Source organism: Balaenoptera acutorostrata, chromosome 8 (genome assembly GCF_949987535.1).
Source record: "Balaenoptera acutorostrata chromosome 8, mBalAcu1.1, whole genome shotgun sequence".
NCBI lineage: Eukaryota > Metazoa > Chordata > Mammalia > Artiodactyla > Balaenopteridae > Balaenoptera > Balaenoptera acutorostrata.
The window spans coordinates 89,909,172-89,924,863 of NC_080071.1; the positions used below are offsets into that span (position 1 = coordinate 89,909,172).

Sequence of the window (15,692 nt, forward strand, 5' to 3'; positions counted from 1 at the left end):
AAGCGCCGGGGAGGACGCAGCGGCGGCGGGCGGCGGGCGGCGAGCGGCGAGCGCGCGGGCGGGCGGGGCGCGGGCGGAGGCGGGGCCGACGTGGGCCGGAGCCCTGCGTGCCAGGGAGGGGGCTGGCCGGGCAGGCGGCGGGTGGCGCTCGGCGCGGGCTCCGCGGTTTGCAAGGCGCCTGCGGCTCGGTCCCGGCTCGGCGGGCGGCGCACGGCGGGCTCGGCGCGGGGGCCCCGGCGCGCCGGGCGGCGCAGCACGCAGCGCGCGGACCCACGCCGCGGCCGGGCGCCCCGAGCGGCGCGGCCGCTGCCCGGGGGCCGGCCCTCGGCCCCGGCGCTCAGAGCGCGGCAGCTGCCTGGGCTTTAATGGCTGCTTGGCGGGGCAGCGCCTAGGGGTGGAAGGCGGCTGCGGCGCAGGAAGGCGCCCGAGCGAGCCTCCTCCGGGGCCGGCCGCGCCCGCCGCGGCGCTCCATGGGGGCCCGCTGATCCGGGGCGCCGGGTCCCGCTCGCTCGCCCGCCCGCCGGCCGCGCGTCCCGGCCATGAACTGAGTCGGCGGGCCGGCCCCGCGCCTGCTCCGCCCGCTCCTTTCTTCTCGCGCCTCCTCCGCCCGCCGCCGGCGGGCCCGGCTCCCCGGGGGCTGCGGCGCCCCGGGCTCGGCGGCCCGCGGGCCCCGGGGCGCGGGGCGGCGGCGGCGGCGGCGGGGGGCGCGCGGCTCCGGGCGCGGTGCCTGCACCATGAACTACCAGCAGCAGCTGGCCAACTCGGCTGCCATCCGGGCCGAGATCCAGCGCTTCGAGTCGGTCCACCCCAACATCTACTCCATCTACGAGCTGCTGGAGCGCGTGGAGGAGCCGGTGCTGCAGAACCAGATCCGGGAGCACGTCATCGCCATCGAAGGTGAGGGCCGGGCCGCCGCGGGGCTTCTGGAAGGCGCGGGGGAGCGGGCGCGCGCGTGTGTGTGCGTGCGTGTGTACACACGCGCCGGGCCGTGGCACGCGGCTGCCCCGCCGAGTGGGCACTGCGGTGCTTCTCACCCCGCAAGGCCGGGCGAGAGCGGAGGGGGAGGCCGAGGGCCGGGCGAGCGCGCCGCCAGCTCTGCCAGGGAAGATGGATCGCCGGCGATAATGTGCTAATGGGCAGTAGAGTCTCCGGTGAGAAAGTGGCTTCGTGTGGCCGCGTCCTGGGCCACCCGAGTGACCCGGCCCAGCCCAAGCCCCGGGGCAGCCGGAGGGGTTGGCGCCACCGGACCGCGACAGGTTACCAGGCTGGGGCCGAGCGTCTTGCTGGACGTTGAAGAGGTGTTTTGAGAAGTGTTGCTGCTGGGGGCGAGGCTCTGGCTGGGGTGTTTAGGCGGGCAGGGCCAACCCCTTTGGCGTCTTTGGCCATTTCGGGGGCACAGTGGGGAGAGCTGACCTTAGCCGGAGCGGAGAGCCAGCCCCCGCTGCAGGCTGCATCGTGTCCCGGTGCTGGTCCACCTGCCCCTGTGCAGAAGCTGGCTTTCTCTAAGGCGTGTTTTCTACCAAAAGTCCTGGGTCACATCAGAAGAACCCTCCCTGGGGGGCGTCTCACTGTCACATACCTGGCACTGGGAGGCCACCCACCCTTCCTGCAAGTCAGGCGAGGCAGTGATCCTAAGGAGCCCTGCAGCCGAGTTCTGCCTCTCCTGGGCCTGTGCTTTCTCGCGTTTACCATGGCTGTTATTTCTCTGCTACTCAGCTTCCGGTTTGTTCCCTTGCTTCCCTTCTCACTGCCATTGGCCAATGATGGTCAAAGAACTGAAGGGTGGGTTGTCCATAATATAGAACTGTTCTGACCAAAAGCCACTCTGGCCACAGTTGAGGAATACTGGGAAGGTTCTAAGGCCTGGCAGGAGTGTGTCGGGAGCCCAGCCGCAGGCATCGCCCCGCTCCCCTCCATCTGCAGGTGAGGGGGCCCTGGCCTCAGGAGAGCCTTGCTCTGGCACTGTGCTGCCTGAGCTGCTCACCCCGGAGTGTCTTGGTTTGACGCGTGACCAGTTAGGTGGGGAAGGTGGATGTGGCGGTGCTGATCCTCTTGGCATTTGGCAGCCCCGTGGACTTGAACAGCATCCCGGCCAGGATGCTCATTGGCCGCCTGCATCCACAGGGGACTTGCTAATCCCGGGGAGGGTCTGAACAGCGCTCCAGCCTTATGTGGGCCTGGCTCTCAGAGCACCTGGCCGCCCTGTTGGCGATTTAAGATGCTTCCAGATTCCTCGAGAGGCAGAGGCTGCAGTGTGGCTCTGACAAGACTCGCGGGAGGCCGCGGGACCGGCACGTGGCTGCTGATGCTGGGTGAGCTTGCAGAAACGTCCCTCCAGAGCCGGGGCTCTGGCTCCGTGGCCACCCAAGTGAAGGGCTCCTGTGCCTGTTTCCGCTGTCTCTCTGCAGCTCTCTGGCAGCATCCATAGGAGTCTGATGATGAAACACTTTGAAAGCTGGTGACTAGTACTGAAAGCACCTGGCGGAGAGCACCTAGTCTCTGTGCAGAGACCTCTGGCTGAGTGTGATTCATGCTGCCTCGTTTTCATTTCCCATCGCGAAGCCCAGTTCTGGGGTCTCGGGCACCCCCCGCGAAGCATTTTGATTTTCTAGCAAGAGGATGTGGTTTCATTTTTGTTTTCTTTTCCTTCTTTCCTAAAAAAACCAAAACATTGTGTGGTTCCTAGATGGTGGTTTCTGGTAGCTTGCTGTCTACCTGTACTATGTCAGACTTTAGACCCCTTCTTGGCTAGAAACCTTGTTATCATTAATAAGATGCATAATCAGTGATGAATCCTGCTTGGGACTCTGGCAATGCTATTATTTTTTTGTTAGAAAAAGGAATGTTTATATCGTGTCAGGGCTGTGGTTAATTTAATGAGGCTTAAGAACCATTCAAATATGATTCTGTTTTTTGCATTATTATTAACAACGATACCACTTTTTACTTGTGTAGAACTTTAGCAAGCATGCTCTTGCATTCATAAGCTGGATGTGGGGCTGTACCAACCCTGTGAGAGAACGTGGGCCAGCTTCATTCAGGGAAGGATAATGACCTCCTGAACGTGTGACTGAGGTCAAAGTCGGGTCTGAACCAAAGGATCCTTTGAACCTAGGTCTGCAGCCCCCCAAAGAAATATAATGCCCCTCCTAATGAAATGTAAGTTCATTTGTTACAATGCCCCTCCTAATGAAATATAAGTTCGTTTGTTATAATGAAATGTTCTTACACACTACCAATTTTAAGATACGGTTGTGATTTATATCCACATCATTGATATTTTGGAAATTGAGAAGATTGCTCAATTGTGGCAGGATGACATTTTTCCTGTGAGGAGAGAAGCATGCAGAAACAGTTTTGTGCAATTGTGTAGGATATGGGTTCTTCACTCACACCGAGTAGGAGAGCATTGCCGTGGGGTACGGAGACTGCAGACGCATTTAACTCTGTGCTGTAACTGAGTGTGCGCCCAGAGGATCACAGTACCTCTAAGAAACACACACAGATCTGCCCCTACCTCTGAACCTTGCAGGTGAGGATGGTACAGTAGCAAAACGTAAACCTCTCTGAATTTTAAGATAAGACCGTTTCCAATCAGGAAAGTATATGCACGTCATAACAAATGGTTTAAACATCGCTTGCCTCAACAAACAGAAAATTGCCTGCATTTTAGAGGAGATGCAGCTAGGCTTTTTTCCTTCCTCTGTGTGTACCTACGCAAAGTTGGAGTCATACTTACAAAACTACCTGATTAGCATAAAGTGAGCACTTTTCAACGTTATGAAACAATTTCAAAGATACGATTTTTCACATCGGCGTAATATTCCAGCGTTTGACTCTGCCATAATTTACTTAAGATTTCCCTGTTTTCCGGAGTCTTTCAAGAATTGTTGGCTGTTGGAGTGAGGAGTGGGCTTGTCAAAGGGGAGGGTGTTTCGGCTAATGCTTATTTGACAGCGATTCTAAGAGGGTCTGGACTGGAAAGTCTCTTAATGATGGGCCGAATTGTATATATTTTAGTCGAAAGAGCTCACCAAGATCCCCAAATCTGAATGGGTCTGTGACCCTGCTTGAAAGCATGGGGAATGTGATTTAGTTCTCAGTCCTGTTTTAAAACATGACCTTGCCAAAAAAAGAAAAGAAAAGAAAAGAAAAAAGTAAAGTGTTTTTTCAAATCTTTACTTCGGAATTTGAGAGATTTATTTTTTTTCTCCAATCTCTGGAGTTTAAGGAAGCATTGCCTGTTGTTTTCAGATTGACCTGGTCAGATTTCTGGGCTGTCCCCCAGGGGCATGGCCAGCACCCTGGGTGTCCTCCATGCCTGGAAATGAACGGGGACCAGCCTGCCTCCTGGGTGAGCAAGCATCTTGCCTAGGGTCCCCCCTCCAGTTCTCCTTTAAAAATCCCACCTGGGGTTGATGGGGTTGAGGTGAATGAGTCAGCTGCCTTTCTTGTTAAATAAAGCTTGTTCTTCTAGTACGGGTAAAGCCTCTGTTAGCCATTGCACCTTGTAATTCAGCTTGCCTGCCTGCCGCAGAACCGTGATGCAAATGATAACCCGGCCAGCTCACTCAGCCGGCCCGTGGTCGAGCCCCTAACCAGCATTCATGCCTCCACTCTCACCAAGCAGCTGCTCGGGGAGGGGGGCACCGAGTTCCCCACTGGCCCTGCCGGTGGTTTGCGTGGCTTCCTGGGAGGGCTTGGGGAGGTCACAGTGGCCCAGTGCTCGGCAAGAGAACTCCGCCTGGCACCCCTGGTCAGGGCACTTACACAGGGGCGTTGAAGGGCTGAGCCCCGGCATTTGGGGAGCCTGGGAAGATGGGGCAGGGAGCCCCTTTCATCCCACGATGCAGCAGCTCTGTTGAGAACCTGTGTACAGCAGAGCGCCGAGTGCTTGACCTGCGTCATCTCAGTCCATCCTGTGATGATTCCATGACACAGATGCCACCTTGGAGGCCCAGAAAGGGTGGGAAACTTGCTGGAAAGAGATGGGCTGGGCTGGTCAACCTCATCGCTGGCTCTCTAGCCCTTTCTGAGCTAGGAATGAAGTTCTTGGTTATTCATAGTTCCCACAGGCTGAGTGTACAAACCATCCCAAGCACGTGTCCCCTTTACCCAAGACAGGAAGCGGTTGTGGATGCCGCCACTAACCGAAAGCCTTGCGCTCTCTGTGTGGTTGCTTACCTCGGCAGAACTTCTGCAAGAGTTGTTTGCCCGTAAGAATTTATTTAATCTGGTTGGGGCAGGTGTGTGTGTTTAAGGAACAAATCCCTTCTTCCTGCCGTGAATGAGCATAACCCTTCCTGGACACTCTTGGCCATGTTCGTAATCTTTCAGGCTTCATACGAGCTGTAAGTTTGGGGCCTTTTCGTTATTGGTATGAGTGTCACAGTCTCCTCCTTCAAAATAATTCTCGGGTGGCGGGCCGTCACTTCCAGGTGAAATTTCATACCTTAATGGCCTCCGACCCTTCCAGATTCCGGGCGTCCCTTCAGCCTGGCTGAAGTCAGCATCTTCCCTGTCTGTCCCAGGCCCCAGCTCCCAGCAAGGACTGGGGGCCCTTGGAGGAAAATCAGGTCGTGCTTGTGTTCTGTCTCCTCAGTGATGCGGTGTGTTGTGTCTGGCCCTCGGGGGAGGCCCGGGAATTGTTTGTCGCGCGGGTGACTTGTCAGAGGGGCTCACGTTTTCTCTGGCGTTTGGGTCCTCTTGCCCCTCACTGGTGATCTGAACAATGTTGAGCCTCTGGCAGAAGTGACGGTGTTTTGATAGTTGTCACAAGAGCACAGGTGTTAGGGCCAGGGTGTTTTTGGGTCTGGTGGATTAGCCTGGGTGGAAACTAAATGCTGTGTGGTGTTTGGGTGGAAATGAAGTTTTCTCTAGTGCATGTAGGGGAAGAAAAAGATGTGCTTGCTTAATCCTGGCAACTTTTTCAACCTGGCTCTCGGCAAAAGGGTGGTGTTTCTTCCTCCTGGGTGTAAGTGAATTTCAGACGTAGCATCGATACCGTTGATAGGGATGGATGAGTGACAGGCTGGGTGGCTGACGTAGTATCTTCAGTGGAACGTTGAGAGCCTTGGTCCTCGAAGTTAAGCGCGCAGTGGAATCACATGGAGGGCTTCGGAAAACAGGTTGCTGGCCCTGCCCCCAGAGTTTCCAGTTCTGTAGGTTTGGAGCAGGCCTGAGAACGTGCTTTTGACAAGTTTCCAGAGGATGCTGGTGGTGTCGGTCCAGGGACGGCACTTTGAGAAGCATGGCCGGGGAGGGGAGGGAGCTCCGGCGGTGGCGGACTGGGCGTCGTCTCTGGGCCAGGGCTCCGCGCGGTGCTTTCCGTCAGCGGAGGGGCGTCCTCCTGTCCTTCCCTGTGGGTGACAGCAGCCCAGGGCGTTGCTTCTGGTGACACAGCTTAAACGCAGTGGAGGAGGCCCTGAAGCCCAGGTTCGAATGGGTTCAAGTCCAGGTTCACTCTGCTTCCACGGTGCTGACGCTGAGCCCCCTGCAAGGAGCGTGGCTGGTGGGTGGTGGACATTGCCAGGGGCATCCCTTAGGGACGGAGACCGTAAATCCCAGCCCGGGGCTCTGTGGACTTCCCTTCCTGTGTTTCCGCGTTCGTTGATGTTTAGCGTAGTCTCCTGTGTGTTTAAGTGGGGTTCTTCCATATTCACTTGTTATGATAATTTGGCAGGTGATACATTTTGTTTTTGTTGTGCAGCTAAAAGAGCGTTTCTAAACAGGGGAGCTGTATGTTATTAGCAGCTTAAGAAGGCTGTGTGGGGAGCCTGGTGGAAGTGACTCAGAAGGGAGAAGCAGCCCTGGCAGCTGCAGGAACCTTCACAGCAGAACCTGGAGCCCTGTTACTACCACCTCTGTTGTTGTTGGTGGTTTTTTTTTTTTGGTTTTTTTGTCTTAAACTGAGTTTTTATTTTGTTAAGACTAAAATCTCTTATTTTGCATCCTTTTTTCCCGTGTACCCTGCAGGTGTTTACAGTTGGTGCATCTCGCTCTGGCTTGTTTGAACTACTGATTTGGTCCTGTCTCTTGTTTCTCAATGTTCCAGCAAACCCGTGTCCCCCACCCCTCCCCCGCACCCCCTGCCCAACACTCCAGATTCTTTGAGGCCTTCGCCTAAGTGATTTGAGTTTGGCAAAGCGGATCAGGCTGAGTTATTTTTAAAATCCAGGGTTGGGGGTTCTGATCTGGTGCTTAGCCGCATAATTCCTACCCTTTGTTAAGTACCTTTCTCTGAGAAGGAAAATGTACTCTGCAGATGTTCATCTCTAATCTCTGCAGCATCTGTGATTTTCCTCGGGTTCTGAGCACCAGGCCCGGTGTGTGCTGCCCTGAGCCCCGTCCTTCCGGGAGCTGTGGGCCTCTGAGGCTGAGGGGGACGTTGGCTCCCATCTTGTGGTGTGGGAAGCCTGCACACCGGGTCGCGGTGATGACCCATCCGGGGGCAGGGCTGGCATTGCAGTGGGTCTCACCCCTCCACCTCCCTGTGCTCTCTGCTCACGACTGACCCAGGCCGGTGGGTCTGTCTTGGTTGCATGTGGCGGCCAGGGAGGGAAGGAGAGAAGGTACCTGCCCCAGCAGAAGAGATTTGTTACTGGACCCTTTGAGCAACCGGCCAAAGAGCTTGTCTGTGTGCGAGGTTGGGACATTTCCACAAAGAGTGGACTAAATATAGGCCGGAGGATTGGGCCCAGGGCCCGAGCGGGGGCTGTCATCGCTCTGATACTGTGTCTCCCACTGCTAATCAGAACTCGCCACCGGCCCTGAACAGGTGGTCACCCTGAGCTCTCTGCGAGCAGACTGGTGTTTTTGTTTAACCAGGGGCTCCTTTGCAGATGTCACACTTCTCCCGCTGTTTGATGCGGACTGTCTTGTTTTGGGCTGCGGTGTTGGAGTGTTTGTGCAGTGTTTCTACACGAGCGACTGTGAATCTTCAGAAACTGCCTATGCCGTCTGGTGGTCATTAGCGTCCTGGTTAGAAGCTGCTTTTTTTTTTTTTTTTTTGAAAGGGTGGGAAACACTTTTCATGGTTCTGGGAGAAGAATTCCAAATAATTACCGGCCATGTTCACAAACGATTTATGTTTGGTCTTAGAAATGTCAACATCCAGCAGGCTCTTGCAAAGACAACCATGTCCCTTTCCAGCTTAGCACACAAAGCTACTGTTACCGGATCCTCAGATAATAGTCTTAAAGGGGGAACGGTATCTCCAGGCAGTGAATTTAGTTTTCATTCAATGAGTTTGAGGTGATATGGACATAGTCTACCAGCAGTACTGAGCATACGACAGAAAAAAAAATTTTTTCATGAGTACCTACAACAAAACAAGACCCACCTTAGTGTCCTGAAAGAGTTTTTATTCCTTCATATTCTCTGTGTGAGGGCAGATGGTGGCCGTCAGCAAGGTTTGGTCTTATAGATGTGGTAGTTACTGGCTCCCTTTTGTAATGAAGTAGAAGTGGATTTGGAGAGAGCGGATTGCCCTGAGAGTCTGCTGTTTGTGTGTCCAGTTGTCCTTGTCTGAGAGGGGAGAACTGGCCTATTTTCCAGGGAGGGGACTTCGTGGGCCTGCCTGCCTGCTCTTTGCTGTGGTTTCCAAAGATCTGGGTGCTGCTGTGAGCAGTGACTCAGTCTCCTCCTGTCCTGACCCCGCTCCTGTCAGGTCAGGCTGGTGAACCCTAATTTCAGACAGACAAACAATTGTTTCAGTTTTAGCTTCGACGATCAAGCCTGGATCTCTGATTTTCCGTATGTTACTATTAGGAGTTTGGGATTGGAGGGATTGAGACCACTTCAAACGCCCTAGTTTTTTTGAGCTCTTTTTTTTTTTTTTTTTTTTTTTTTGGCATAGAACATAGATCCAGAAGGAAGCCCAGGTCATAAGGGAGGGCGTTTTCACAAACTGACCACATGGGTACATCCAGCATCCAGATCAAAAAACCTGAGTTGGCTAGCGCAGGGCGAGACTCATCTGTATTGCGTGTGGTTGGAGCTGGTTGCCTCCGTTTACTTCCCTGTTCTCCCGATGATGGGCATTCGGGTGGTTTCGTGTTCGGGGCTGGTGGGAATAGGGCTGCCGTGCCTTTGGTGCCCACGTGTCCCCGTTCCTGTTGGGGGGTGCACGCCGGGGAGCCAGCGCTGCGTCCTGTTACCCCTTCTCGCAGGTCAGCGCAGCTGCTCTTGCACCCGCTCCGTTGGTGGCCCCCGTCTGGAGACTTTTCCTTGCTGTTCAGGGCTCATTGCAGACACTCAGGACGTGGCTGCCTGCTGCCTCTGTCCTTTGCTCCTTCTTTCCAGCCGTGTGTCCAGAAACGAAGAGTCAAGTGCTTAATACGTTTCCGGCACTGTCTTAGACGTTAGGTTCTTAGCTCTGGATATTCTATAGGCTCTTCATTCCCCGTTAGTGGAATAAGTGTAGCTTTGTAAGTGGAGCTGTGAGAGTGAAATCCTTCACCAGGAAGTGTTCTCCTTGAAACTGCGGATGGCGCTATTCCCCCGGGGCTGGAACGGGGTCCCCTCGGCTCTCCCTGGCTCCTGCCCGACATCAGTGGTCAGTGGAGGTCCTCCTGGCTGAGCCCAGACCAGCCCCGAGTCCATCTCACACCTCGGCGCCGGGTTTTAGGTGACCTGTGCGTCTCTGTTGGCATCGGAAGGGAAACTCCTTGTGTACTCCCCATCCAAACTGATCTGTGGTCTTAATGGTTACATATTAGCGCTCTTCAGTCTCTGTGGTCCGTAGCAATTACGCGGAGACACAAAAGGGAAAAAGATCAGCGAAGTGTTGCCAACTCTCTGTTACTCCCAAGGGGTTATTTTCTTTGTTCCTCCGGCTGTGTCCTGGGAGCCGCCCATCCCCCTCCACAAAGGCCACGTTCAGGAGGCCAAACCCGGGAAGCTGGTAAGGACCCGAGGGCCTGAGAGAGAGAGTGGGGTGTGTGCTTGTGTGAACGTCTCCAGTGGCTGTACAAATGCAAATATTTATTTCGAGGGATGGGGGTGGGGAGGGCCGGGTTTACCCTCACTTTGTTTAGTATGGGCAGTGGCCAGTATGAGAATCAGTAGACCAGATTTTATCGAGCACCAATAGTGGGCAAAGCGCTCTCTTTGCATCTGGGGGTACAGGCAGACGTGTGGGCTCGGAGCCCCTCTCCCAGTGCAGTCGGACCTAGCCCAGGAGGCCACACTGGTCCAGACTGGGATAAGCAGGTGGTGTGATGCAGGGGAGGGGAGTGGGATTAACTGGACTTGGAAGCTGGGTGGGAATCAGGCAGTGGAGGCTTTCCGGGCGGGTGGGAAATAGGAGTGGAACATCCAGAACCCATTCTCTGCAGCCTGCGGGGACCTGGGGAGGAGAGGCCGGAGGATGGAGAGGAGCCCGGTGAGCCCCAGAGAGCATGCTGGGAGCACTTTTATTTATTGGGCCGTGGAAATTACAGATTATGGATTTCCATTTGGAAAGGGTTGTGCTGTGATGCTCGGCTGTTACCAGGCAGGATAGAAATGGTGGTGGCGGCCGGTGGTGGTGGGGAGTGGCAGGGAGGGTCCACAACTGGGCTGTCAGGCTTCCCTGGTGGCGCAGTGGGGACACGGGTTCGAGCCCTGGTCCGGGAAGATGCCACATGCCACAGAGCAACGAAGCCTGTGCGCCACAAGTACCGAGCCTGTGCTCTAGAGCCCGCGAGCCACAACTACAGAGCCCACGAGCCACAACTACTGAGCCCGTGTGCCACAACTACTGAGCCTGTGCTCTAGAGCCCATGAGCCACAACTGCTGAGCCCATGCACCGCAACTACTGAAGCCTGCATGCCTAGAGCCAGTGCTCTGCAACAAGAGAAGCCACTGCAATGAGAAGCCCGTGCACCGCAACGAAGAGTAGACCCCGCTCGCCGCAACTAGAGAAAGCCCGCGTGCAGCAACAAAGACCAACACTGCCATAAATAAATAAATTAATTAATTTAAAAAAAATTAAAAAAGAAAACAAAACTGGGCTGTTGCAAGGGGAGGTGGGGGCCTGGGCAAGGGAGCAGGGAAACAGAGATGGGCCCCCGAAGATGCAGGTGCAGGCCTGAGGTTGCCTGTGAGTCTCGGGAGGAGGGAGCGGGAGGAGGGAGCGAAGCTTGACGCAGGGAACGCAGGAGTGGGGCTGTGCTGGGGGATTCCACCTCCAGAGGCCCTGGAAGCCCTAAGGTGTGGGCCGGGGGGTGCTCAGCCACAGCAGGGCCGTTACCCAGTTCCCTGGGATGTGTGGTGGGGAGGACCCTGCCCCTGCAGGGTGGGCTCGGGTGTACAGATTCACGAGTCACGCCCGTCTGTCACCCAGGCTGAGGGGCAGGCATCTGGGATGTACGGCAGCCAGTTCCTCCCCTGCAGAATCTTAACTGGGTGTCTGAGGGGCACGGCAGCCTCTTAGGAGTACAGCTAGCGTGCATTGCTCTCCAGGAGCTGAATCAGTCCGCGGGGGGGCGTGTATGATTGAGCCTGGGCTCTGGTGGCCCTGCGGTCCTGCTCATCCAGCCAGGTCGTCTCCTGGCCACCTGTGCCTGCCCCAGAGCATGTTTCCCATGGTGCTGGACTGGTGCCTAAATCTCTTCTGTGTCTGTGTCTCCCTCTCTGTCTCTGTCTCTGTCTCTGTCTCTGTCGCTATACCGTATCTGTCTATTAGGTGTGTATTTATTTTTTCACTTGATGGCTTTAATCCGTAGACTTGTAGAGCCACGTGCTGGGAGCGCGGAGGCGAACAGGCTGCTTGCTGTGTAGGTCAGGGCAGGCACAGGCTTCGGGTCGGGTGTGCAGTGGGCTGGGAGGGCTGGAGGGGGTGCCCTGAGGAGCCCAGGAGCTCCTGCAGGAAGCGCTGTTTGAGCCCCAGAAGATGGGAAGCTAATGCCATTTGGGGCGGGGGGTCGCTGACCGGGCATCTTGGCATCTCGCTTCCGAAGGAGGCCTTTGGAAACTCTCGTCTCTGCCCGAAGAAATCTCACTGTCTTCACACAAAAAAGTGTGTTTCTATTTTATTTTTTTTTTTCACTTGAATAATTTCAGTTTTACCCAGGTTTCTCAATTTGGACTTGCTCTTCTGGTCATCTTATGCTGGGGTATAAAAATATTATATATCTATCTCTTCCTGCCTGCTCTCTAAATCTAGAGTCCCACCCCCCCGCCCCCAAACCTCCGAAGCCCCAAACTCTTTCCCTCAACTCCTTGCTTGGCAGGAGAATTGTGGGGTGGGGGGGAAGTGGTAGGAGCTCAGATCACGGGCAGTTGGCTCTTGTGCTTCTGTCTGTGCGTCTTGGGGACCCTGCCCGGATGGTGAGCTGGGTCTGGACTTTGTGGCAGTGCTGCTTTTTCTGAAGTGGCTCAGAATTCCAGACTCAGACATCAGAGCCTGTGTTTCTTCTAGAATCCCAGCTTTACCTTCTGAGGGGATGCCGGTTGAAGGGGTGCACTTCTGGGATTTTCAGTTTCCAGGTCACCTGCTTGGACATAAAGGAATCTCAGCGCGGTGCAGTCTCCCTCATCCGGGAAGATGGGACCCTGCTCCACTCTTTGGTATAGACACCTGGGCGCTTTGTGTGGCGCGGGGCGTGGCAAGGGAGACCCCTCACCTGAGTCCACGGAGCCCTCACCCCCCGGGTGGACTGCAGGCACCCCCTCTGGGTCTCTGTGTCCCACAGCCTAGGGTCTGGGGTTTGTGTGAGCAAGACATTTTGCAATTAAAAGAGATGAACATTGTTTACAAGTTGAGGAGGATCTCTTTTCCTCAACATATTGTGATGAAAAATTTCAAACGTGGAAGAGTTGAAAGAAGGTTCAGAGTGAACTCTGACATACCCATTGCTTTGCTTCTCCGCTAGTGAATGTTCTGTATATCTCTCCATCCAGAGGACGATAATTCAGCAGGCATTTTAAATAGAATGCAGGGTTTTCGTAGGCTGGCTCCGTGTTGGCATGGAATCCAAAGGGTTTCTGGAAACGGTACCGTCTGGGTGTCATGGTGTCAGATTCCAGGTGCGGTGCAGGCACAGCGGGGACAAGGTGCTTATTAAGTGCGGATTGAATGTGAAGCGTCTCCTTCTGCAGGGGAAGTTGGTTCAACTTGTGCTTCGGAAGGACAGTTTTTGTTGTTAATCTTTTTTTTTTTTTTTAATTTATTTTTTAAATCAACTATGCTTCAATAAAATTTAAAAAAATTAATTTTTGTATTTTATTTTATTGAAGCATAGTTGATTTACAATGTTGCATTAGTTTCAGGTGTACAGCAAAGTGATTCAGTTATATATATATAACTGAATATATATATTCTTTTTCAGATTCTTTTCCCTCATAGGTTGTTACAAAATATCGAGTATAGTTCTCTGTGCTACACAGTAGGTCCTTGTTGGTTATCTATTTTATATATAGTAGTGTGTGTTGTTAATCTCGATACAGTTCAACCTTGAACCCAAAGGGACACTTTGAATTGAGCTCTGGCTTGAATCCTATGGCTGAGCCTGTGTGTGTTTGGGAGGGCAACCCCGCTTTGGGCCTTGGTGGTTTTGGTTGATGGGGTGGCATGCCATCCTCTTCGTCCAGGACTTTGGTTTTAGGAAGAGTCCGTGTGTTGATATGGAGCACAGGCATTTTCTTGTTGGATCATGTTAACACCATGATCACTTCCTGGAAGCAGAATGATATCGTGGAGGATCACAGCCCTGATGACTCTATGTGACTGTAGGGGGACAGGCAACCCTAGCCGGGGGAGCCAAGACAGGCTCCTGCCTCAGTGACTTGCTGTGGAACCCTTGGGAAACACATGTGTCCCTTTGGGCCTCAGTTTGAGAGTCTAGAATCCATGGTGTTGAACTTTGATTGAGCTCAAGGTTCCTCCAGTCTCCATAGTGACTGCCACTGTCCCATCCATTGCTCCTCAGTCCCTGAACCGACCTGGTCTGGTAAAGGTGGAGGAGAGGGGATGGGGAGGGTGGGGAGGAGAAGGCTTGGTCAGAGGAAACCAGATTGTCCCAGGGCATTGTGTTCAGTTGTTCCACCCACAGTCTTCTTTCCCTCAACAAACCCAACAGTGAAATTTCACTCAGTAGAGTAATAGCCAAAAAGGGAAGAAAACATATTGTATGTGTGTATGTAATCCATGTAGTACGTGGATGATCTAGCACTTTTGTGCCTTGTGTAACGGGTGCACACACGTTGAAGGCCTTGTTATGACATCTGAGAGTGTGCAGGGGTCTGCAGAAGGAACCCTGTCCATGATAATAATCTCCAGCATCTCCACTATACCCTGGTTCCCCAGACTTAGCCAGAGATAGGAGAAGCAGATGTGGAACTGTCTGTAATCCTGGCCACGCTGTATCACTGTCACTGCGGTGAGCACACGGTAGATGCTGCAGGTGTGGGTAACGAGCCTGTGTGTGTGTATGGCCTGTATGCTAGGTGTCTCGTTCAGCTCTCACTCACCTCTCCAGTTTATGAGTTTAGGGAGCATCCTGGGCTGAACTGGGAGCCAGATTGTAGTGTGATTCCTGTCTCAGCAGCGTTAATTACAGTATTAACTACAGAACCTGATTCGGCCTAAATTCCTGTTCCCCAGACTGGGCCCTTATGGGGCATGTCTTCTGGGTTGTCCTTGAGCCAGCGATGACTTCACAAAGGGCTGTTAGTCCGTAGCCTCCTCCTCATCCGACCCCCTGCAGCTCCCTCCACATCCTGCCCAGAGCTGGCCTTTGACCATGCAGCCTTTCAGGGGGACTGAATCAGCAGATTCCTTCCCCTGTATAGTCTCTCGATGTCTTCGCCACGGCTCCGTGCTGCTGTCTGCACGTCACAGGGTGCATCTCCGGGCTGCACCCAGGTTATGCTGGCAGGTCAAGGCTTTTTTCTCCCCGGACTCGAGCCTTCAAGCCATCTTAGCTCACAGCCCTGCCTTTGCTTCCAAACCAAATTTCCATTTGGTGAGCCTGTGGGTCTAAAATATCCAGCCAGAGCCCTGGGTTTTAACTTCCACTTCATCATGATCATCTCTTCAAAGTCCAGACTGGCTTTTAGCTGAGGGGCATTTATGGCAAAATACACTTAAGTTGTCACCTCTTGTCACTTGACTAGGGATTGAGCCTCTGGGCGGCTCTGAGTGTCCATCCCTTCCTCCCATGCTCTCCTCTGACTTGCTTACAATGACCACGTCTCCCCACAAAGTGAGGAAAGCTTAACTTTTGAACATGTCACCTGCTGATGGGACAGGGATTCTCTCGTTCTAACAGTTTAGTTAAAAAAGAATGCTCCCGGAGAAGGGAACCCTCCTCCACTGTTGGTGGGAATGTAAATTGGTGCAGCCACTATGGAGAACAGTCTGGAGGTTCCTCAGAAAACTAAAAATAGAGTTGCCATATGATCCAGCAGTCCCACTCCTGGGCATATATCTGGACAGAACTATAATTCGAAAAGATACCCAGTGTTCACAGCAGCACCATTTACAGTAGCCAAGACATGGGAACAAACCCAAAAGTCCATCAACAGGTGAATGGATAAAGAAGATGTGATACATATACACAATGGAATACTACTCAGCCATAAAAAAGGAATGAAATAATGCCATTTGCAGCAACATGGATGGACTTAGAGATAATCATACTAAGTGAAGTAAGTCAGACAGAGAAAGACAAATACCATAATGCTATCACTTACACGAATGAACTTA

At 53.7% G+C, this 15,692-nt stretch overlaps 1 protein-coding gene across 4 annotated transcripts in view; it reads left to right on the top strand.

Moving 5' to 3' along the window:
• Positions 1 to 647: 647 nt before the first annotated feature.
• The window catches only part of AGAP1 (ArfGAP with GTPase domain, ankyrin repeat and PH domain 1), a 551,312-nt gene continuing 536,267 nt past the window's right edge, over positions 648 to 15,692 (top strand). For 3 of the 4 annotated variants that reach the window (XM_007184762.2, XM_007184768.3, XM_028167130.2), the window contains exon 1: positions 649 to 897. In XM_007184762.2, the coding sequence (XP_007184824.2) occupies positions 735 to 897 (163 nt within the window). In that variant the 5' untranslated portion in view covers positions 649 to 734. Of the gene's footprint in view, positions 898 to 15,692 lie in introns of all 4 variants that reach the window. The other variant, XM_007184760.2, reaches the window with a different exon arrangement.